This window comes from Haliotis asinina, chromosome 15 (assembly GCF_037392515.1).
Source record: "Haliotis asinina isolate JCU_RB_2024 chromosome 15, JCU_Hal_asi_v2, whole genome shotgun sequence".
NCBI lineage: Eukaryota > Metazoa > Mollusca > Gastropoda > Lepetellida > Haliotidae > Haliotis > Haliotis asinina.
Window position 1 is genome coordinate 22,440,772 of NC_090294.1, and position 23,515 is coordinate 22,464,286.

Genomic DNA, 23,515 nt, shown 5'->3' on the forward strand with positions numbered 1-23,515 from the left:
CATTGCTTGGTTGATATCCTAAATATGTGTCCCTGCAGGTATACGGCGTTTTATTACAACACAACGTCACCACACTGTACACAACGCACATACCATGGACCTTGTTTCTCACTGATAAACGCACCGCCGTCAGTAACCGTTATAATTACCGGCTGTCATCTCCCGCAATATCAAACGGGAAGTTCAACGGCTGTATCATCAGATAATCAATGGATGAAGTCCACAATCTGGCCACATGAACTTCCTGATACAGTGGACGGGCGCGCACACACATACATCGTGGAATACGGCTGTGTCAAGACGGTGTTCAGATGTCAGAGGTAGGTATGATTAAGGGAATATATGGTTGGCAGCTTTTGTTTAGGTCGTGTTTTAAATGTGGCAAGAGAGCTCGCATTTTTATGCTTACAAAGTAACTGCTGTCGGGAAACACTTTCGATCAGTTGAGGCTAAATAAAAGATGTGAAAAGTGTCTCGGGCATCGGCGCGTCACTTTTACTTGTGCGCGTAACAATTTTTTATTACCATTTAAACAGAATTTTGACATGGTCACGTCCCTATCGTCAGTTTGTCCACCATAGGAATGAGCATCTGTAAGAACGAGTGTGATTGAATCTACAGCTCATTAATTCATGCTAAACTTCCCAAGTTGTATTTCTGAGAGAAAGGAATAAAAATATCTTCCTCCCTCGTCACTTTTTCTCTACGAACAATTTAAAAGAGAGTCATACCGCCCTCGTCACTGTTGAAAAAAAAATGGGTGCGAGAAATATTTAACTTTTCTATGCAAACATATTAGATATGGATCACATTTGCCAAGGGGGCCGTACGATAAAGTTAGTCAACGATTTTCCGTACGATCTTTTTAGGCATCGTGGCTGACCGAAGGCCACGATGTTTCAATATTGTCAACGGACACTGCGATTTCCTTGGGGTCTCTGCAGTTACTGTGCGGACGTCGTGAGGAGTCCCTGCGGCGTCCGTGTGGAGGCTGAGCGTAGATCAGTTTACTTTGTACATCTTATTGTCTTGAACCTATGGTAGAACTGCTAGGGACTGCGTATATACCCGAGGGGAAAATGACTGATGTATCACAGGGCTGTCATGCAGCCTCCATGGGAAGACCGCACAAGGTCTAGCTGTGAGATTTTCTGGGCACCGCACGGAAACCGCACAGTGACCGTGCGGATATCCCATGATCGCCGTACGAATTTTGGGAACTAAACGATCGTGCGTTTTACCACGCGACCACCTTCGGGCTATGGGCTTTCGATATTTTTTCAAATATGTCACACTTTGCTGTTAGACGAAATCGCCCGTAGAATTGTGCGATAATTGTACTGCTGCCATCTGCCGCCGCAAGTCGGCCACATGGAAATGGAATTAAGGGCAGTTTACGACCGCCAAAGATTCATCGCAAGCAACTGGTGCGTTGAAGCTGAAATAATAAAATATTTGAATGTAGCAGGGTGCGGACTGATCCCGGAGGGGACATCCTTACATTGTCAGCTTGATATAACGGAGTTAACCTATTCGGATCAAAAGGTGGAATCCCAGCATGGAACAGGGTCCAGTCCCAGCACGGGACTCGGAAGTTGGCCACGACATAAATACAATATGTCAGTGACAACTGCTTTCGGAAGTGAGTCGCTTTGGTCTGCTTCTTGAACTTACGCCATTGGATGCATAGATGACAAATATAACGTTTATAGCTCGACAGATATACGTTATTTCACACATGTATGCATGCATGTATGTATACAAAAATGTGACAGCACTTTCATCATTTGTAGTTCAGTTGTATGTCACATGAGCCTGAAGTCTTTGACTGAAACAGATTAACTATCCTATTGGTATAACGAACTATGGAAAATAGTTCAAGAGGCAATATGTCTAACTCATCTATATTGATATCAGTTATGCGTGTGTTAATTGTTAATTGTTATTAATATTGTTAGAGTATTAACCATTTATATATTAATAGTAGTATGATAAATTAATTAATTCGGGGTGTATTTGGGGTACATTTGAAGTGTATTCCAAGTTCAGTCGAAAATATTCCGATACTTTTGAAAAATATTCCACCTGAAGACCAGCAGCAATGGAGATACATTCCGAGGCGTATTTGCGACATCCTGACATGATGTGAAGTGGCTTGTCTTTTCTGTTCTCCCTCGATTATGTTCAGAATACCTAGAATGCAGTTCGAATGCAGAAATTATACTTAGAGTGCAGTTCGAATGCAGCGAATATACCGTTCAATATTTTTTTCCTCTGCAAATGCACCTCGAATGTTTTGAACATGTTCAAAACATTCGGCATGTTACAGGAATTGACCCAAATAGTTGGAATGCGTTCGGGATGCAGTAAGAGGTTTCAGAATTTAGTTCGAATTTCCAGGAATCTCCAGAAGCTTTCATTCCGACAGCATTCCGGTTCATTCCGGCTAAAGGGGAATAATATGGTGGGGTGATTTGGGCTCTCGCATTATCGCTTTCTCGTCTTGTGACATCGCTTTCTCGCCTCCAAATTATAAGGAGTGAAAGCGATGGCCCCAATCAGCCACCATAGAATAAACACTGTCAAAAGATAATCCTGCATGTGTTTGGAATAAAATCTCTGCTCTCGCATTTTCGAAACAAAGTTTCCCCCTGTAATAAGAAGACGCTTCAAAATAGAAAGAACACGAAACGGAAAGTCCATCTGGTAGGCAGGGAAGGGCAGCTCAAAGGTAAAAGGCAAGTGTTCGAAGCCTCTTTTCAGAAAAGAATATTTTAAGGAAGTGAACATACCAATATTTACGAAATGAGGATGATTCGGAGCTATTCGGGGATATTATGAACAATACAAAGAACAAGTCTGGAGTGCTGGTTCGATGGATGTACCTTTGAAGTTCACATTCCGGTCGTGTTATTATTCATAGCTGTTATTATTCATGTTATCTACTACCGGTCGATATATGTAGATACTGCACAACAAGTAAGTAGTTAATGCAGATAGTGTACAGTATAGACAGATAGTGGCTGCCAGAGGATCTCACGAGTTTCTCTTCATCGCCCTGACTGAACAGTTCAGTAAGTAAGTACAGAATTACAGCGCTAAATAACGCAGGAGTGTTACTACGGCCAGTACACATGTATCCATGTTTGTTCAGTTGATGGTACTCTGCAGTCAGCAAAATTTCAGGTATGTAAACATTTGTATTTGCGGATTAGACAAATCCATGGTTGATATGATTAACAATTTACCACGCTGACGGAGCACGATGCAGTGGAATTAAACATGTAAGCGAGCAGCATGGGAGCTGATGAGTATAGGGTAATGAGTGGACGAGAGAAACTGTCCGAGACGATTTAAATGTCAGAGAACCCATGAAGAAAGATTTGACTACAAAAGAAGGTCAAGGAGTAAATTAGGATTCGCCCCAGCCTCCAAATAAACAGGATTTGTTCTAACACACACACTTCCTTATTCCCAGTGAGATCCGCGGACATGCTGTCTTCAGCAGCCCGTGCTAAGAGGCGACTAACGGGATTGGGTTGGCAGGCTCGCTGACTTCGTTACACATGACCTCATATCCCAACTGTGTGGATCGATGCTCATGATGTGAATCACTGGATTGCCTGGTCCAGATTCAATTATTTACAGGCCGCCGACATATGTCCGGGATATTGTTGAGTGAAGCGTTACACAACAAAGGATAGTATAATTTAGCGTAATGTTTCTACAGGAACACCCTGGAATGTCGACGAGTAGTGGAGATCATGCAGGGTTTGGGTCTCCATCGCCAGGACCAGACCAAGCACCAGACCACCCAGAAACAGTTCCCTGCCCTCCATCGCCAGGACCAGACCAAGCACCAGACCACCCAGAAACAGTTCCCTGCCACGAATCCTACCAAAACAAAGGCACAGTTTCGAATAGATCTATTTTATACGATTAACGGGTGTTTGTGCCAGCATTTAAGTATTTATATATCCAAGTGTAATGACTGATACATGTCTTATGACTGTGACGTTAAAGAACAATCATTTACTTCAACCGACATAAAACCACATCTGTCTTCAGTATACACCTTTACTTCAACAAAGGCAACACACATGTATATGTGAAGCTTGTTTCTGGTGGCAACAGCCGTGATATTACTTAAAGCGGCATAAAACTAAACGCACATACGCACGCACACACACGAGCGCATACACACACGAGCCTATAATTAACTGACACACAGAGAGGCAATATTTGTCTGATATTTCTTGTAGTCCAGGAGGGTCTACCTGTACAAAACCCCTCTATGTCCAAGGCCACATCTGCAGCATCTCTCACAGTAGGAACTCATGACAGACCAGAAACAACAAACCCAGAGTTGGAACTGCCTGAGCACGACAAGAAACGTGTGCGTGAAACGCTAGTCATATCCGATGAAATTGATGCTATGTTCCTACGATCTACGAAGGGCCGTTGGTATGTTGAGGAGGTAGCCCAGCGGAATTGCTGCGACATTATCAAAACCACTGCAGGTCTCGAGGGGGCTTCAGCTTCGATGGCAGGTAAGTGCTGTCATCAAGAAATTCCAAGTATAGTTAAAGATTACATTTTGTCTTAAAGTCTTACTATTTTCCATGATAGTTTTATAAAGAGGATCCATAGTGATTGCCAGAGGTGTTTTATGTTAAAATCAGTTTGGCATAAATAAAGACATCGTGTACTGGCATTTTACGGTGCGAATGCTTCAAACATCTATTCAGTCTGTCAGGGCGCTTGTACATACACTCAACGGTAAGAGTTGCTTGTTAGGTTTGAGCATGTTATATGTAGCCATTGCTAGCACATCACTGGAAATTCATTTGAAAAGATTACTGTTAATTTTCATTTAATTTCCAGATATACAAGAGCACCCTGAAAACACGGACAGGCCAATGGTATGTTACAGCGTCATGTCATTACTAGTGTGGATAGTTGTACATTTCACTCCCTCACTCACTCACTCATCCACCCACACACCCGCTCGCTCACTCACTCATCCACCCACCCACTCGCTCATCCACCCACCCACTCGCTCACTCACTCACTCAATCAATCACTCACTCAATCACTCAATCACTGTGTACTTACAGATCCCAGATCACAAGAATGAAGAACAGTTCCGGTCTCGACTTAACATGGGTGAGTTTAGAAGTTGTCAATCCCATCCTTTTAATATCCAGACGGCGATCAAGACTGTTTTTCACTATCAGGAAACAATTCATGTTTTAATCCTCCTATGCTAACTCAAATAGCACGATTCTGTTCTACAGTTAGTCTGATACATTCCCAGATCGTGAGGTCAAATTCCAGTGTTATTGGTGATTGTTATTGTTTGGTAAACATCTTTGTGTTGTTTGAAGATTCTGTTTAACTGTGCGTGATCTGCTCTGCACACACCAGTATCAGATGAAATGTTTATCCTACACACCAGTATGAAATAACATGTTGATGCTACGCACCAGTATGAGATAACATGTTGGTACAAAACACCAGTACCAAATAACAGGTTGATACTATACACCAGTATCCAATAACAGTGTGCCACAATACAACTGTACCAAAAGGTGAATACTTTACACCTGTATCAAACAACAGGTTTGTACAATACACCAGTATCAAATAACATTTTGATACTATAAACAAGTATAAAATAACAAGTTGGTACAATACACCAGTATTAAATAACAGGTGAAAACTATACACCAGTATCCAACAAGGGGTTTGTACAGTGCACCAGTATCAAATACATGTAACAGGTTTGTACAATGTACCAGAATAAAAAAACAAGTTGATACTATAAGGCAGCATTAAATACCATACTTCCATTATACGCCAGTATGAAATAATGTTCTTTCACTATGTAAAATTATAAAAAGCCCAAATTGCTATAGTGCATTAATATCAAATAAAAATATATATGTATGTATGTATGTATGTATGTATGTATGTATGTATGTATGTATGTATGTATGTATGTATGTATGTATGTATGTATGTATGTATGTATGTATGTATGTGTGTGTCTGTGTGTGTGTCTGTGTGTGTGTCTGTGTGTGTGTGTATGTATGTATGTATGTATGTATGTATGTATGTATGTATGTATGTATGTATGTATGTGTTGTTTCATACACTTTCAAGGAACAGTGCATTTCCTATGTCCTAATGCGTAAAAGATATACATGGTCAGGTTTTCAATTTCTTTAGGATTTGAACTGTTTAGAAGTAGTGAAAATTTAAGCCTGTTTGGATGTACATATCTTTTTATATATTTTCTTCGAAGACTACTGTAGTGGGGGATTACAAGATGTAAATGATACTCTTCTTCAGTGGCATGTGTATTAAACGTGGTATCGTACACGTATGTGTACTGACAATGTGTTATCATACCCTCGTCTGCGCTGACAGGTGTATCATAACACAGTGTCAGTACACACATGTGTATGAGAACACACTGTCAGTACACACACGTGTATGATAACACTGTCAGTATGCACAAGTGTATGACAACACATTGGCAATACACAGTGTGTGATAACACATTGTCATTACACACACGTGTCAGATAACACACTGACACGAAACAGACGTGTGAGAACATTGGCAATTCACACGTGTGTGATAACACATGTCACATAATATGTTGACATGACACACAAGTGTCCGATAGCATGCCTTCAGCATGCACTTCTCATAAACGCCGAGTCTATGACTGGTTTCACATGTGCCATATACTATGAACGAATCATATTACTCTTTCAGTCACGAGGCCATTTCAAAAGAAAGTCGAGCTCATCACAGGTTCAATCGCTGAATTAGAGGTAACACGTGTTTATTTTCAAGACCACGTGTACTCTAAATACCAAGGAATGCACGTTTCCCTTGATTTGATTTTTAGGGATGACCATACAAGTATTCTAGGCTAGGACTGGGACGGGTAACCCGGATGCTGGGGTAATGAGTCCCGGGTACCCATCTAAATACCCGACCCCATTATGATCATGTGACTAATAGATTAAACAATGCAATATACTCTTTAAAAAAAGTAGGGGAACCGGAACTCTGAAGTCTGGTAGAAAGAAAACCCATTGAGGAAGGTTACAATGACGTTCATCTTGTGTATGCAGCATCATTTCACGTTAGCACCGGTGTACCACACGCAAACACAATGAATGAGAAGCACGTGCACAACGTGGGGGACTCTTACACGTGCATGGGGTGTCATTATGAATCTTGACGTTTTTCAGGCAAGTCAATAAATCACTGTAGACCATTTTGTCCAATAATTTTCTTGCATTTGTGCATGGTCAAGGTTTTCGGGATCTGATCACACACTACTGACTGAAAATTGTCTCCCTGAAATTTTCATGTCACACTCCACACTTTCATGTCTCCCAGGTTCGACAATCGTCCATTGAAAGTTTAGGTCCCCTACTTTTTTTAAGAGTATATATTATTCATTCTCGATTAAAATGTTGTAAATTGTCTTTGAAGATATAGGCATTATTTACAGTCATCTGTTTTGAATATAATACATAGTTAAAATATTGAAATTACAAATTTAATGTCATGAATTAACATATCGGTTAAGCGGGTATCAAAGGCGATGGGATAATCGGGTACTCTAGGATCTACGAAATTGGCAGTTGGAGCAAGATTAGTTCAAGTCCCCAAAGCTCTCGTCATATTCACAGTTGTCATGTATACCTAATGATTTGTGTACTGACGAAAACGGGTAACAATTGTTTTTGATAAAGTTCAGTAAAATAAATTCATTTTGAAATTAAGTAATGCGCGCTATCTGGACATGCTGGAGTTCGTATTTTTAAACAGGAGACACAGATTATGGTTTTGTTAATAAACCTTGTCATTTGACCGTCAATAACTCTTACACAATGCCCAAACATGCTGAAAGTCTACCTCGACACAGAGGTCACACCAGTACTGGTGTTTTCCGTCATGCTAGGCTGGGAGCGGCGGGGTAGCCTAGTGGTTAAAGCGTTCGCTCTTCACGCCGAAGAACCGGGTTCGATTCCCCATATAGCGTGGAACCCATTTCTGGTGTCCCCAACTTTGATATTGCTGGAATGTTGCTTAAATCGACGTAAAACCAAACTCACTCACTCATGCTAGGCTGATGTGATCGTCAACTCGACCAACGCAGAGTTGAATTGGAAGGCAGGCGCTGTTTCCTCAAGTATTGTACAGAAAGCGGGCAGCAAACTGGAGAAGAAACTAAAGAAACGCTATGGTGAAGGTTTCAAGGGCCGGCCTCTCATCACCACAAAGGGGTATAAGCTCCCGTGTACAGAGATCTACCATGTGTGTCTGCCAAAATGGGATACAAGCGACGCATTAGACGTGAGTTGACCTTGACATGTATTAGTGTCTGAAATGCGATGATAACAGCCTGTCAGCCAGTCCACATTGTCTTAACTCCTGAGCCCAGATTTTCGACGCGCTCTTAGTGCTAAGATAGTGCATATAGCTTAATTCACTCACTCACTCTAGGATGTCTGGTCAGTTTCCTCTGAGGAACAGTATGTTGTATGTAATCACATCAAAAGATGGAAAGTTGATTATTACCAACAAAAGAGGAATATTCACAGTAAGGTTTTTATGTACGGTCCAACAAACATATTTGTTTTCTTGATGATTTTATTTTCAAAGGACTGTTGCTATCGTTCAGCGTAGCAGTTCCTGTGACGAATAACAAATCAATACAAACCTGTACTAACACGTACTGACAAATATATATCATCTGACTGAACCTAGTTTCATTACTGACTTGACCAGCTGAAGGAGAAGAACGTAAGTCAGCCTAAAATAAAGCGGAGAAACCGTCCCCCATTTCATGAAAGGAGCGTCATACATACACCAGCACTGCAAGCGAACACATGCGGAAACGTATTGCACAAATCTAAGTAAGCGACCATCCCGTGGCCTTGGAAATATCTTGCTCATGTGTATTGGAACATTCCGTCAGAAATTTACTGTTTCTTTTTTCAGAAGTTAAAATCAATTGTCAGGCATTGTTTGGAGGAAGCATCAAGGAGTAAATACGCCCGTCTTCTCTTCCCCGCTTTTGGCACAGGCAATCTACACTATGACAAGAACATGTCAGCCAGAACAATATACGAGGCTGTGAACAATTTTTGGGTAGAAAATCCTTCAACAACGCTGAAGTCCGTCAAAGTCGTGATTTATCCTGGACAAGAAAATGTAAACAAGGTAATGGACTTCTATTCAAAGAGACAATCAATGTTCAGTGTTGAATCTCTATCAACCTTACTCAAATGTCACATTAAATTCTGCACATGCAGCGGACCCATTTGAACATTCGGATCAGTCTGATTGATTTGAAGAAGCGCTTGAAAGGTATTCCAGTGAGAATTTTCAGTTGAATCTTTTTTCCCTATGTGTGTGTGTGTGGTTTTTTTGTGCGTGTGTGTGTGTGTGCGTGCGTTTGTGTGTGATTGTGTGTGTTTGTGCGTGCGTGTGTGTGTGTGTTGTGTGTGTGCGTGTGAGTTTGTGCTTGCGTGTGTGTGTTTATGTAGTGTTAATGACTTTGCACTCTTTGTAGTGTTACGTTTTACTGTAAGCGCCGATCTTGTCTGGAATTTCTGTGAACAACAATTTCTGTTTGACGACAGGCTTTTCAAGAAGAACATGAGGCATGTTACGGAAAGTACGTCAGCAGAAGAGGCCGCAGACTGAGCATACAAGACGAACCAGGTCCAATTTCATATGCCTATGACTACCAAAGGTCTATCTGTACCAACATGCGCATCACGTCAACGCAGTATGGCTCAAACATACCTCTATATCTTCAGAACCACCATGTCAACACTTTATGGCCCAAAAGTCCATAAGTACCCACATACGCACCATGTCAAGTCTGTTTTTACCAACATGCCCACCCATGACAGCACGGTGTGGCCCAGAAGGTCTGTCTGTACCAACATACACATACATATCAATGCATCACGGCCCTAACACCTGTCTGTGTTTGCCATCAACACTCAACAACCAATTCTATCCGTATTGAAACATATCTGAGATGTAAACATAAGAATTATAACATAACATCCATATCAGATTTAAAGCAACAAGCTGTACAAATTTTAACAAGAAAAGTTTCGATATAGATGAAGATAATATTCAGTGGAAGGCCTTATTTGCAGTATCCGTAATATAACACATGAAATGCAACCTCAAAAACATACAGGATACGTACCAAGAGAAATAGCACATCATCAGCATGTTTGGTCCTAACACTATGAGACGGGACTGTTGGGTAGCCTAGCTGATAAAGCGTTTGCGTGTCAGGCCGAAGACCCAGGTTCGATTTCCTAGAGGGTACAGTGTGTGAAGTCCATGTCTGGTGTTCTCCGCTGTGATATTGCTGGAATATTGCTAAAAGCGAGGTAAAGTTAAACTCACACGCTGTGTATATCGATAATCATGTATGATAACAGTCCCTCAACTAATACTTTGCATGTTGACAGCACCTGATGATGATGTGACGAGAGGCGTGTTGTTAGGGAAGGTTCGCTTCAAGGTGGTTGAAGGAGATATCTTGCAGGAAAGTGTGGACCTCATTGTCAACGGAAGTAACAGCAAATTGGATCTCTCATGTGGTAACTCTTGTTGTTCATACTGTCGACCTCGTATTATTCGTATTAAAATTAAATGGAGCTCTAGGTTAACCTTGAGAAAAAGGTGTTGTGGCATACTCACTCACCCGATTATCCATGGACAGATGACGGTTGGAGTCGTATAGAGGACTCTCATTTCTTATGATCATGAGAGTGTTTATCGCTTTTATTCCAGTGTGGTCCTCTTTTACTGCGTCTGTGGAGATCCGGGATGAAACTGGTCTCCAGCGACTCATGTTTGTCGTAAGAAACGACTAATGGGATCGGGGGGTCAGGTTTGCAAACTTGCTTGACACGAGTCATTGTATCCCAGATGTAGATCACAGGATATTCTGGACCGGACTTGATTAAGTTTATCTATAGCTGAAATATGGTTGTTTTCGGCATTAAACATCAAACAAACATCACCTGTCATTTAATCATGTAACCCGTCATGTAAATCTACGTCGGGGCATAAATTTCCAGGTAATAACTAGCATGTAGATATGGATTATGTACATATTCCCCCTACTGCTCAAGTCCTGGGGTTGCGATTGATAACTGAGTCGTACTTCCGTTATCTCCAGGTCAGGTTTATCACTGGGGTAGGTTGGTTGTCGCCGTCGGGGACGGGAGTCACGTTATATCATATCGTTGCATATGAGAAAAACCCAGAGAGCATTTGTTGACTCGACAGTTTGCAGACTGCCGTCATATAGCCGGGAAGAACTGCTTGTATGCGACGTTCAACAAGAAATTTCCAAGTGCCAGCAAACAAGGAGCTGTAGATGTGAAACGTTTCTTCTAAAAAAAGAGACTTTGCATTATATTTTAGAGGGCTGCCCGAAATCTAAAAGAATACATTTTGAACGCGAAGAAATATTTTGGAGGTTCATTTATTGATGTATGGCTAACGAACCACGTGACGTGTTGATGTTTGATCTGAAGGCATGAGACGGTGGGGAAGCCTTATTTGCTCTAAAACTGTGAGAGGCGGCAGTAGTCTAGTGGTTAAAGGACCCTGATTCGATTCACCACATTGATACAGTGTGTGGAGCTCATTTATGGTGTTCGCCGCCATGATTTTGCTGGAATATTGCTAAAAGCGGCGTAAAACTAAACTCACTCACCATATACATAATTGTCACTGCAATTTCATATTGCACCTACGGGAATCTGTAGGAAATTAAGACCATGCTCGCTCGCTCACTCACTCACTCACTGATTTGATGGGGGTAGTGGGAATATCAGAGGTTTCAGTTTGTGGAAGCAATACAGACGACTTGGAGTCTGTACATCTGTTGATGCAGAATTTTCTTGACACCTACCTGAGCGTCTAATAGTTCGATCTTTACCATTTTTGTAGGAATTGTGTCAAAGAAACTACAAAAGAAGTTTGGAAAAGACCTGGAGAAAGAGTGTAAAGAAAAAGGTGCAGTTGTATAAATCTTATGAAAACAGTAGTATACTAACACTGACATGCACACTGGTTCTCTTTGCCAGTATCAAAATCTTGTAAAACTTTAGCCATTAAAGAATATGTAGCTTTGTCACAGAAGTGGTCTTCAGCAGCCCTTGTCGTAAGAAGCGGCTAACGCAATCGGGAGGTCAGGCTCGCTGATTGACAATGTCATCGTATCCAAATTGCATACATCGATGCTCATGTTCTTGGTCACGCGATTGCCTGGTCCAGACTCGATTATTGACATACGTCAGCTGAATGGAGCGTTAAACCAACCAACCAACCAACCAACCAACCATATGTTTGTTTTCCACAATTTGCACAAAAGGCCAAGATGGTAGTGTGCACCACTGGATAAATATCAGACATGGTCGGGATATGTTACTTTACCCCTCCTAGCAATGACTTCAGGTTTTCTCTCTTGATGGTACACATGAGATCAGTTGCTGATACAGCTGTCCATTGTTGTAGTGGATGATATCGCCCGCACCGGGCTTGCTGTCACGTGTGTGTCGGGAGCATCTTTCAAGGCAGTGCTGCACTATGACTCTCACTTCTTCAAAGGCATTAGCGAGGTTTTGCAAGCGTTATTGGAAAAGGCAGAAGAGCTGAAAATTACATCTTTGGCGTTGCCAGCTCTTGACCAAGGTAAGAAGACACAACAGAAAGCATCACGTCACACTTGTTATCTTCCGAATCTGCCCATGTGTACCTATATGCACTAGACTTAGAAGGTACATGTATATAAATTTAAATGCCCCCAGGAAATACAATCGAGCAGTGACAATTGCTTTCGGGGTGGGGGTTGGTGAGTGTGTGTGTGGGGGTTGGGGGTGGGGGGTGGGGGTGGGGGGGTTACGTGCAGGCATCCTCCTTGAACTTACACACATGGATGGTAGCATAATTATATGGCAACACAACGACAAGTGTATAGGGTGTTATTTGGATTTAAACAGTTCCCATGACACCAGAGAGACAAGTGTGTGTGCGCGCGTGCGTTTCTATTTGCCAAAGGTAAAGGTAGCTGATTATCGAGTAATTGCAATAAATTACTTATTGGATCCCACTGGATGTTTTCGACATATCACAGGAGGGCAGATCAGTCGTCCAGTGTTGTCTAGGAATATAAGACAGTGACTTACATGACACGATCCCTTGAAATGAAAGCATTGAACGACGGAGTATGTGATACATACATGTACGCACTGTCTTTAATACTCTTGGCTCGATGACAAAGTTTCTGGCTTTGCTCACGAAATGTTCGGCATTATTAACATAGGGTAGCCACATTGAAGTCAAGACTGCCTACCCGGTCCGACATATTTTTATCAAGCAGACGAACCTGGGGTAGTATGTTTTCACACAAAAGCAAGAGCTGATTTTATCTGAAAAATATTGTGCATTGGTCGACTTGACCTCTCGTATCATATGTTATTTCATGTTCATATGGAATGAAAATATTTTGTTTGAGTGACTTTTCAGAAGAAGAGACTTTGAGAATTCCTGATTGACAACGGTACATGAATCTATAGAATATCACGAAATTTGTTCTATATTGAGGGAGAGTATGTGTTTGATGTTGCAGGGCGCAGGCGTGGTATATCAAAGGATAAGCTAGCTGAACACGTCTTTAGTTCTCTGACCAAACACTCCAGCTTGCGGTATCTACGTGAAGTCCAGATGGTCATCTTTCAGGAACATGATCTGTACACCAGTCTGGTCAACCTCTTCAAAACCATCATCAACGACCATGGTGTGTGCAGTCGACTTCCAAAGTAACACAACGTTAAGGTCCTGGTTAGGCTTGGTCTTCAGGAATCCATGCTTGCCGTAAGAGGCGACTATGCTTGCCGTAAGAGGCGACTAACGGGAACGAGTGGTCAGGCTCGCTGACTAGTTGACATGTCATTGTATTCCAATTGCGCAGATCGATGCTGATGACTTTGATCACTGGATAGGCTGGTCCAAACTCAACTATTTACAGATAGCATTGGTTGCTGCGATAAACAACAAACAAAAGCAACACATAGAATTGGTTCTGTCACTGCTATGGGCAACTGTAGGGATTCCAGGTAGAATTTAGTTCACGTTAGCATTTGCTTGTAGGAGTCCGCTGATTGGTGGATCTGGTGGTGGTTGCCTGTTTGACCTTATTTGTTACCGTGGACTGACGACATCTTCAGAGTTGATTGTTTTTAATTTGCATCAATCACAACTATACTCTTCAAAAAAGAAGTGGAGAATGAACTTTCAATTTGGATAGGAAGTGTAAACTTTAACAAACGTTTCAAGAACAGTCATCTTATGAACGCACCACCGTTTCCCTCTATTATCACCCCCAAAACACAACGCCCGATATTCACGTGCACAACGCAGCAGCCCCATACACGTACATGGAGTCCCATTCTTGATTTCGACGTTTTTTTCAATAAGGTCGAGAAATCACTTAATTTTTACCCTCATCTTGTGTTAGTCACACTTGTGTTAGTGTTTGTTTCTGGTCGTTTGTTTTAAAATGAAAATCGTATACATGCAAATTACAAGCCAATCATTTTTCAAAAGCGACTACATTCCAAATTACTATGGTTGTAAGTCGTGCAAATGTCGATGCACTCTCAAAACATTCAATAATATCATATCAACATTGACTGACTCCGATAAATCTACTAGATATTTTTAATCGTAAATAGAAAAAGATACCCTGTTGTTTTTAAGTGTATGTATAGTTACGATAGTTCGTGACATTGCTTAATGGGTCGTGATCTGTTGAGGTTGTTCTGGACGGTAAAGCTGACATGTCAAATGTGTTATTCATCTGTGTGTTTTTGATTTGTTCAGCACTTGCAACTTCTGAAGAGGACGCCGTAAAACCTTTGTTACGGCGGGGGTCCAGCGCACATGAAACACATCTATATGAGGTGACACTTTCCTCCGACAGTGAACAGAACCTTGACAAAGCCATTGTAGAGCTGGTGTCAACTCCCGAGATAAAGACAGACAGTTTAACCAAATCATGCTTTGTGAACATAACATGTGATAAGGTATTTACCTTGATTATAAAGTTAATATGGTATTTACCTTGATTGTAAAGTAGATATGCTATTCACCTTGATTGTAAAGTTGATGCGGTATTTACCTTGATTATGAAGGTGATATAGTATTTACCTATATTGTAAAGCTGATAAACGTTGATTGTAAAGTCGTTACATATTTACCTTGATTGTAAACTTGAAAAGGTATTTACCTTGATTTTATAGTCGATAAGGTATTTACCTTGATTCTAAAGTCAAGAAGGTATTTACCTTGATTGTAAAATTGAGAAGGTATTTTACTTTGATTGTAAAGGCATTGTCACGCGTTCAGATGAATAAGAACCACTATTTTGAATGTCTCATAAACCATGGCGCTACGACATTCGTAAGCCAAAATAGTAAACTGGAGAGTTACGACAGGTCATGCGCTGGATCGGTACTTAGTCTAGTGGTTAAAGGGTTCGCTCGTCACGCTGAATGCCCGAGTTCGATTCCCTTCATGGATGCATTGTGTGAAGCTCATTTATTCATTCGTAACTACTCGCCTCCTCCGTGACCTGACACGAGTAGTTACAAATGCCACTTATAGTGTCCCTACCGTGATATTGCTGGAATGTTGCTATATTGTTATAACAATCCACTCACTCACTCACCAACCCATCCTTAGGAATATATAAGTGTTGCGTTGTTGATAAGACTTCCTTTTTGAGGACATGAGTTTGTCAAGGTTATCAACCAACCAATACTGTTTAGAGAATTAGTGGGAAAACACATTCTTCATATCAGGTATGACCTCGCAGTATGCTGGATCCTCATCAAATAACGTTTTCTGAATGTATGATTTGGCAAATATGGTGTCACCTTATTTACAACAGGTAATGTTACAATGGTCGGAAAACCGTAACGTTTTCAACACTGATTCGTGCAATCCATTAAATACCAAAATACTTGTGAACGAATTTCCGCGGTCTAATATGTTGCAGATATCTGCAGGAGTTGCGTCCATTTAATACACCAAGGCATGTTGTATATTCTTAATATCAGAGATTAGCCTCTTGTGTAGCTTATGATTCTTGTCGAGTCTCAGTACTATAGTCGTGTATGAGGATCTGCGGCAGGAGCCTAATGGTTAAAGCGTCCGTTCCTAAAGCTGAAGCTGAAGACCCGGGTTTGATTATTCACATGGGTGCACTATGTGATTTGTAGTGTCTGCCTCCGTGATGTTGGAATATTGCTAAATGCGACGTAAAATCATACTCACTCAAGCTGTGTAATTTGGACCACTTCCTCTAATATATAGCCGGTAACTAAGATACCGACGTTAAACAACAGTTGTGAGTTCGGTTATCCTGGATGGGATATCAACTCAAGAAAAGTATTAGAATCTGCACTTTACTCAGAAAGTGTAATCCCATATATAGCATAGGTTACAAGCGATACTTACTTTATCACTCATTTGTATCATTTCAGCTGAAAAGTCTCTATGATCATGCAAAGACACACAGCGTAGGCATCTCTGTGAACACCAACATTGGATCTGTCACTGCCAAGGTAAAACTGTATGTCGAATCCTGTAGGGTCATCACACTTTGATAGGGGCGGGCACGATATGGCTGAAATATTGCCGATGAGACGTTAAATGGTAACTGATAGGGGTGGGGATGGAGACTGTTGACTTTGTAATGTTTAGTTTCTTTTTTTTTGTTTTTTATGTTTTGTTTTGTTTTGTGGAGATTTTCCTTTTGTTTTGTTTAGCTGGTTCTTTGGTGGTGGTGGTAGAAGGAAATAGTTGTTTGTTTTCGTTTTTTTGTTTGTTTGTTGTAGTTTTTGTTGTTATGTTGGGGGTTGTTGACAGGAGATTGCTAGCGATAGGAAACTCCAAAGGTCCATTGTGACTCATGCTGTCTGTGACAGTGTTTTGTCTTGCTGGGATATGCCCGAGAGTTTTATTGCAGGTTAGTGTGGAAAACAGAGGAAGTTACAATGTACCTTATCAGCTCCCTACCGTGCGACTGGTAACGAAAATACGACGTTTGTGTTGTGTTCTCCACAGATAACGTTACTTCTTACTTATTAATGTGTTATATTGTTATAAATATGTTATGTTGTTTCTCATATTTCACTAAATTAAATATTCAATTAACAGGGGTTCGAGGGTGATTTGTACAACATGATGAAGCATGTGTATGAGATATGTAATGAGCTCCAAGCTTCCCAGAACGAGGCCAAGTCCATACAGTGGTACTATGTTGACGTCCGAGAGAACGGGGAAAGGGTCCAGGAGAAATACCACTCTGATGTTAATGAACACATAGAGTTAGCGTACAGGGCTGAAGAACCCTTATGTAACCTAACTACTGATGACGGCGTCAGATACGTCATCGACTTCAACGAAATGGTGGAGTACAAAGAAGGGAACAAGCAGAACACTTCAGTTGTTGTCTTCAGAAGAAGTCTCATTGAAAGTATGTCAAATGGGATATGATTTGGGTTGTCATGTATAAGGCAATTAAGGATTGACTGTCTATTTCTTTCTTTGAATTGAGGTATGAAACTACAAACCAATGTGCAAACTGTATGAATACCAAAGTCCATCCTTATACACAGTCAATCCTTATAATTAAATTCAACAACAAATATTATAGGCTTTCAGCAATACTTTATATTATTTAAACATAACAAATTCATCGAAACAGATATCTTTGTTACTTTGTTTTTGTGAAAGAATTCGGTAATGACGTGACATGACTCCGGTGACTCATTTACATAAAATGACACGCCTACCAAACCATTAACCAGTCAGCATACAGCACCCTCAAACAGCGCTAGCTGTCAATCAACCAAGCTAACACTTGGGGCGAATCAGATCGGACCAACACAACGTGACGCGTTCCGGTAACGGCAAAGTTTCAAGTTCAAACATTTGAATTATTACCAGCGAAATGAAAGACACAGTTTGAAAAATGAGAATTGGAAATGAACCCCGATGACATGAAGTTAGTGGAACTGAGCTGGTTAGTGACGCAGTATTAGACTAACAGCTAGTCTCTGAAATGAACATATTTTACTGAAAAAACATTCATAGTAAAAACAGTAATATAATAAAATGGAGCCCCGTGACGGAAATCTAGACTTTCCACATTTTCTAGACTTGCATGGGCTTTCTTTGATCTTTATACTTCAGGGTGTGTACGACAGACTACAGCAGTATTTGCGCAAGTGGAAAGAGGTTGTGATGTGATTGGGATTGTGATGCCATGAACTGATGTTCCAACGCGCGCATGCTCTTGTCGAGGCGTTATAACGTTATTAACGTTCACGAAAAATTTTGAGTTGTTTGTTTATGTTAACCAGAATGTATCACTTCAATGTTTATCCAGAGTTCATTAAGCTACCTGAGTGCAAGGGAATTCCACCGCTATGTAAAGGTATTCTCCGACATTCCTCAGGCCGAAAGTCGTCCGGTTCGGTGGGCGTGGCTTATTTTTTTAGATTCATTGAAATACGTGAAATGAAATCAAAAGAAATGTTCCCAGTTAACCAATCAGATTGCCAGAATTTTAATGAACACAATAAAAATTTAATTATATTAGCAGTAAATTCGACTAAGCAAGAATGTCTGTTTGTTGTTTAATGCCACACTCAGTAATATTCTAGCTACGGCCTGTAAATAATCGAGTCTGGACTAGACACCCCAGTGATCAATAGCATGAACATCAATCTGTGCAATTGCTGAACAATCAACAAGAAGTGTATTTGCTTATAAGTCCATGAATTGTTTTGTTAGTATTCTTTTTCACTTGTAATGTTTTATCATTTATTTATCTTACGGCAGCAATTCTTAAACTGAATAATGCCTACATTGATTTCTGAGTAGCCCTCTACCTTGGGAAACCTCCTAATCTAGAAATGTCTCAAACCACTTGGTTAATTGCCGTGAAAGTTAGTCCTACTACCTTTTAATGTCCTCAAATACTACCAAAATGTTTTGCCAAATGGCAATTGAAAGAATTCTAAGTGGTTTCAATAAATGGGAGTAATAGCTGCCCCTTTTGTCTCTCGTTAAATCAATAGAGGATACTAAACGACCTTCCGTGTAATACCATTTTATTAAACGAGTTAATGATTTGGTATCAAACGAGCGAATGCGAGTTTGATACTAAATCTTTAACGAGTTTAAGTATTCTGTTTATTACTCGCAAACATAAATTGACAGAAACTGCGGCGAAATTGCCTACTGTGTGAGGACTCTCAGCTTTCAAGTCAAGCAAGGTCTAGCAAAATCGCGACATCAACATTAGCATTGTGACGTCACAACTTTGAGCCATTTTGACATCATACGTCAAGCGGTATTACACTAGTGTAATATTGAAGTGAAAATATTACACTGCAGTATCTTCAACGGGCGAGTAATAAAATCTTATATACTTCATAGTAAAAGAAAAAAATGTTCTGAGAACAATGAATTAATAAAGCTAAGATATCTCGAACGTGCCTATTGATATTAAATCCTAGCTTAGTGGTACCAAATTGATTCCCACATAGGTACAATGTGTAAAGCCCATTACTGGTGTTCCCCGCCCTGATATTGCTGGAACATTCCTAGAAGCGGCGTAAAGCCATACTCACTAACTCCAATGTCTTGTAGCCTCAACGAGCGACTTTGACAGGCCAGTATCTTGGGAACCCATGAAACCCGATGAAAAACTTCTGGTCGTCCCACTCTCAAAACAGGACCCAGAGTACTGCCATGTGGATGCTATGTTTTCAGTACCGAAGATGGAAGTTTTAAAGGTGAATACTTTAAGTGCGCATTTTTGTTTTACCATATACAGAAATACAATGAATGATACAAATTCATTTGAAAAATTCTTCAAATCAGAAAGGTGATGTCATTTTTTTTCAGGAACCGCTTGGTGTTGTGGTGATGTTTGTCACACAAGACAAATATGCTGGTAAATACGGCGCACTCGATCCTGATTTCAGATCGAGCGCATTCAGAACAAGGATCTGTACAAGCAGTTCGCCGCCATGAGGACGCAGCTCAATGTATCTGAGACGCAACTCTGGCACGGAACTGATTTTGAAGCAATTGGTTCCATCAACAATACCGGCTTCGACAGAGGATTTTCCGGCAAACATGGTGAGCTACAACTGGTTCCTTTCTTAACAAGGATTTTCACTACAGTGACATAATCCCCCGCCGCAAATTATCCAATCAAACTTTAAAAGTAATGAAAGTGAAGGTCGTAATTTAAAATAAAGTTAAATGTCAACAAAATATCACCAGTCAACCTTTCTTTATATCTTGCTCTGTAAACCCACTAATATTTTGAACCCGACATGAATGTCTTAGTGTATGAAATATGCAAACGTAGTAGCAAAGAAATTGGTCTTGAAGAAAATCCTGTGAACCGTTCTTGTGATATCTTGTTGATAATCTTAACATGCTGATATCTTCAAAGTTTTGCCGTGACCTTGAAATTATGTAAAGGCCATCAAAATCAACTGCGCCTTCCCTAGGTAAGGCTTGGTGTTGAGTATAAGGAAAATACAGTGAACGGTTCTTGAGATATCTCGCTGACCTTGACATGGAGGTCAAGGTCACCAGACTTGACTGGAACCTGTCTTTTATACTGTGATCAACCTAGGTACCAAATATGAACAGAATCTAGTTCCTAATCGGTTCTTAAGATATTCCAATTGGTACTGGGCGTGGCGAGGTTTAACCACTAGGCTACCCCACTGCTCCTGTCTGTTTTAGTAACATCCCTCAGCGGACTATGTGAGTGAGTGAATTTAGTTTTACGCTGCACTCAGCAATATTCCAGCTTTATGACGGCGGTCTGTAAATAATCGAGTCTGGACAAGACAATCCAGTGATCAACAACATGAGCATAGATCTGCGCAATTGGGAACCGATGACATGTGCTAACCAAGTCAGCGAGCCTGACCAACGGATCCGGTTAGTCTCCTCTTGCGACAAGCATTGTCGGCGGACTATTCGAGGGTCTTGTGGTAATATAAAAAAAGGTTGTAAAGCACATTGTAAACGTAATATGATTAACCAGGTTCTCTTAAACTATTGACATAAAAAAGATTCATACAATTCTGTGTAGTGTCAATGAAAAACAGGATCGAGCTAATATTTTGAAGACAAGAACCTAAGATAAAAACCAGTCGCTTAGTGTTTACTGCGGCACAATCAACATTAACTGTAAGGAGGAAAGTTTTACGGATGTCAGCTTCCTTATTTGGAGGGGCACGGGAGTATCGGGAGTATATCCTTACGCATTCATCAGGTGAAGGAGTCTTGATGAAGAGTAAGAATATATTCCGAAATCTTCAAAGACCACAGTTTACAGTAATTTAGAAAAAGCATGACCAGGTGCTGATTTGTTTCCCAAATCAACGATCGACTTAGAATTGCAGGCCTCTTTAAAGACAGTTGACAGTGACAAGTCTTCTCATTCTTGACTCCACTTATTGGACCTACTACACTGGCATTTGCAACATATGTCATATTTGGGATTTCACTTTCTTAGGAAAGTACAAATTCTAGTACTTTTTTGGTTGAGTCCCATCCGGGATTCTAACCCGCACCCTCAGAGTCAGAGGCACGTGGAAGTCGCGGGGGCTGAGCGGGCTAGGCGTCTGACTTTGTGTGCTGGCGATCAGGTGCCGGACTCTGAGTGTGCGGTTCGAATCCCGAAAGTGAAATCCCAAATATGACATATGTTGCATTTGACCACTTTCTAAATGATATCGTGTAATCATTTACTGACATTTGATTTCAAACCTGAAATTGTGTTACAACTTAGTTTATTGATTATTCTTTGAATATGTTTGGCCATTTACTGCTTTCCCAAGACGGTTGGATAACTCTGCGGTTAAGCGGTTAAGCGGTTCAGCGTAGAGGACACTGTTTCGATTCCGCCCATATAATGTGTGAAGCCTATTTCTGGTTTCCCATGCTGCGATATTGCTCCAACATTGCTAAATGCGGCTAAAAGCTAAATTCACTCACTCGCCCACTGCTTTCCAAAAGCGTTCTGTTCAAACTGATTTATGAGTTGACCTCACAGATTGTATTGGGAAATAGACTTTGTTCATTAAAGGACATAGAAATAGACTTACAGACACATGGACATTAATTAAGCACCACCTGAATCAAATGGCTGGTTTGTAGATTTAATAAATTTTAAAAATGTGAAAGGCCTGTTTTTACAATATTCCCAAGCTATGGATCCCATGTTTACTTGCTCCGATGGTGCCAAGCACATATGGGTATAAACTTCATGACTGCAGTATTCATCCCACATGCAAAGAAAGAGTTGCCTGTTTTCTATTAATGTTTTGTTTTAATCACTTTGCATTTTAAAGAAGCATGATTTGGTTTCCAAAGCATATGCAACATGCAAATTTCATGTTGTTATCACATACCAAAAATAGTTGTACTCGATTGATGCTCATTAGTTATGTAAAATGAACATGTCTATTAGTAGCTGTATTTGACCAGGTTTTGCTGGTATTTTTAGATAAATGGGCTCCGCCCTCGAATATTAATCATGTTTATATATTTCAGCTGCCCAATATGGAAAGGGTGCCTACTTTTCTACAGACCCTACCTACTCCACGAACAAAAGGTTCTCCAAACCTGACAGTAAGGGCTACAAGTACATCTATCTTGCAGACGTCCTGGTCGGGAGGTATACCCAGGGGAAGAAAGGAATAAATGTTGCTCCTCCTATAGATCCCGCCAACCCAGCAGTCCGCTTTGATTCTGTTGTCGATGATATCACAAATCCCCAAAAGTATGTCATATTTCGTGACGCACAGGCCTATCCGAAATACCTGGTTACCTACAGAGAGGTGGATACAGGTTCGGCAGTGTCCAAAGAGACATCTGACTCATGACATTTTGAATTAACCTCACTTGAACATATTGAGGTCACCACTAAAGGTTACAATGTGTGTTACGGCCAATGACTATTCCTTGGATCATGCGATATACTTAAACAGAATACCTATAACAAGGCACATTAAGGTCAACCTGTTGAAGACATTGTGAAGCCTTCAAAATTATTGTTTTCGGTGTTTTCTAGAGAAGATGTACCTGCTTGTCATTTTCCTGGACAAACTGAATGAGTTTAGTGTTGTGATAGCCAGAATAGAACATTTCACTGATCGCCTATAATTATAACTTTCGATGAAGTTTTCTTATGAAAATATACCATTCAAAAAGGTACGAGATATTGGACTTATAACATTGATAACATGCAAATGGTGAAGTCAAGTAGGAAACACATGATGAAGAGAAATTAAGGGAAAATGTGACAATATATTCCATCCCTTTAGAA

General features: G+C 40.6%; 1 protein-coding gene across 3 annotated transcripts; it reads left to right on the top strand.

Moving 5' to 3' along the window:
* Positions 1-272: 272 nt before the first annotated feature.
* On the top strand, positions 273-23,352 carry LOC137265461 (protein mono-ADP-ribosyltransferase PARP14-like). 3 transcript variants are annotated; one of them, XM_067800863.1, is made up of 19 exons: positions 273-320; positions 3,731-3,908; positions 4,263-4,550; positions 4,885-4,922; positions 5,118-5,166; positions 6,787-6,845; positions 8,158-8,385; positions 9,034-9,255; positions 9,678-9,759; positions 10,533-10,664; positions 12,028-12,093; positions 12,595-12,771; positions 13,709-13,876; positions 14,962-15,164; positions 16,626-16,706; positions 17,302-17,620; positions 19,804-19,949; positions 20,142-20,298; positions 22,741-23,352. In XM_067800863.1, exons 1-19 carry the CDS (start codon positions 312-314, stop codon positions 23,070-23,072), a joined length of 2,934 nt encoding a protein of 977 aa, XP_067656964.1. In that variant the 5' UTR covers positions 273-311; the 3' UTR covers positions 23,073-23,352. The 3 variants fall into 3 exon arrangements, with proteins under 3 accessions (XP_067656964.1, XP_067656966.1, XP_067656965.1); XM_067800865.1 differs by lacking the exon at positions 273-320 and adding an exon at positions 2,982-3,074; XM_067800864.1 differs by lacking the exon at positions 273-320 and adding an exon at positions 2,990-3,078.
* Positions 23,353-23,515: the final 163 nt, after the last annotated feature.

Coding starts and splice junctions, on each gene's coding strand:
- LOC137265461 (XM_067800863.1), top strand. Junction 3,909..4,262: donor CGAATCCTACCAAAACAAAG/GCACAGTTTCGA, acceptor TATTTCTTGTAG/TCCAGGAGGGTCTACCTGTA. Junction 16,707..17,301: donor TTGGATCTGTCACTGCCAAG/GTAAAACTGTAT, acceptor TTCAATTAACAG/GGGTTCGAGGGTGATTTGTA.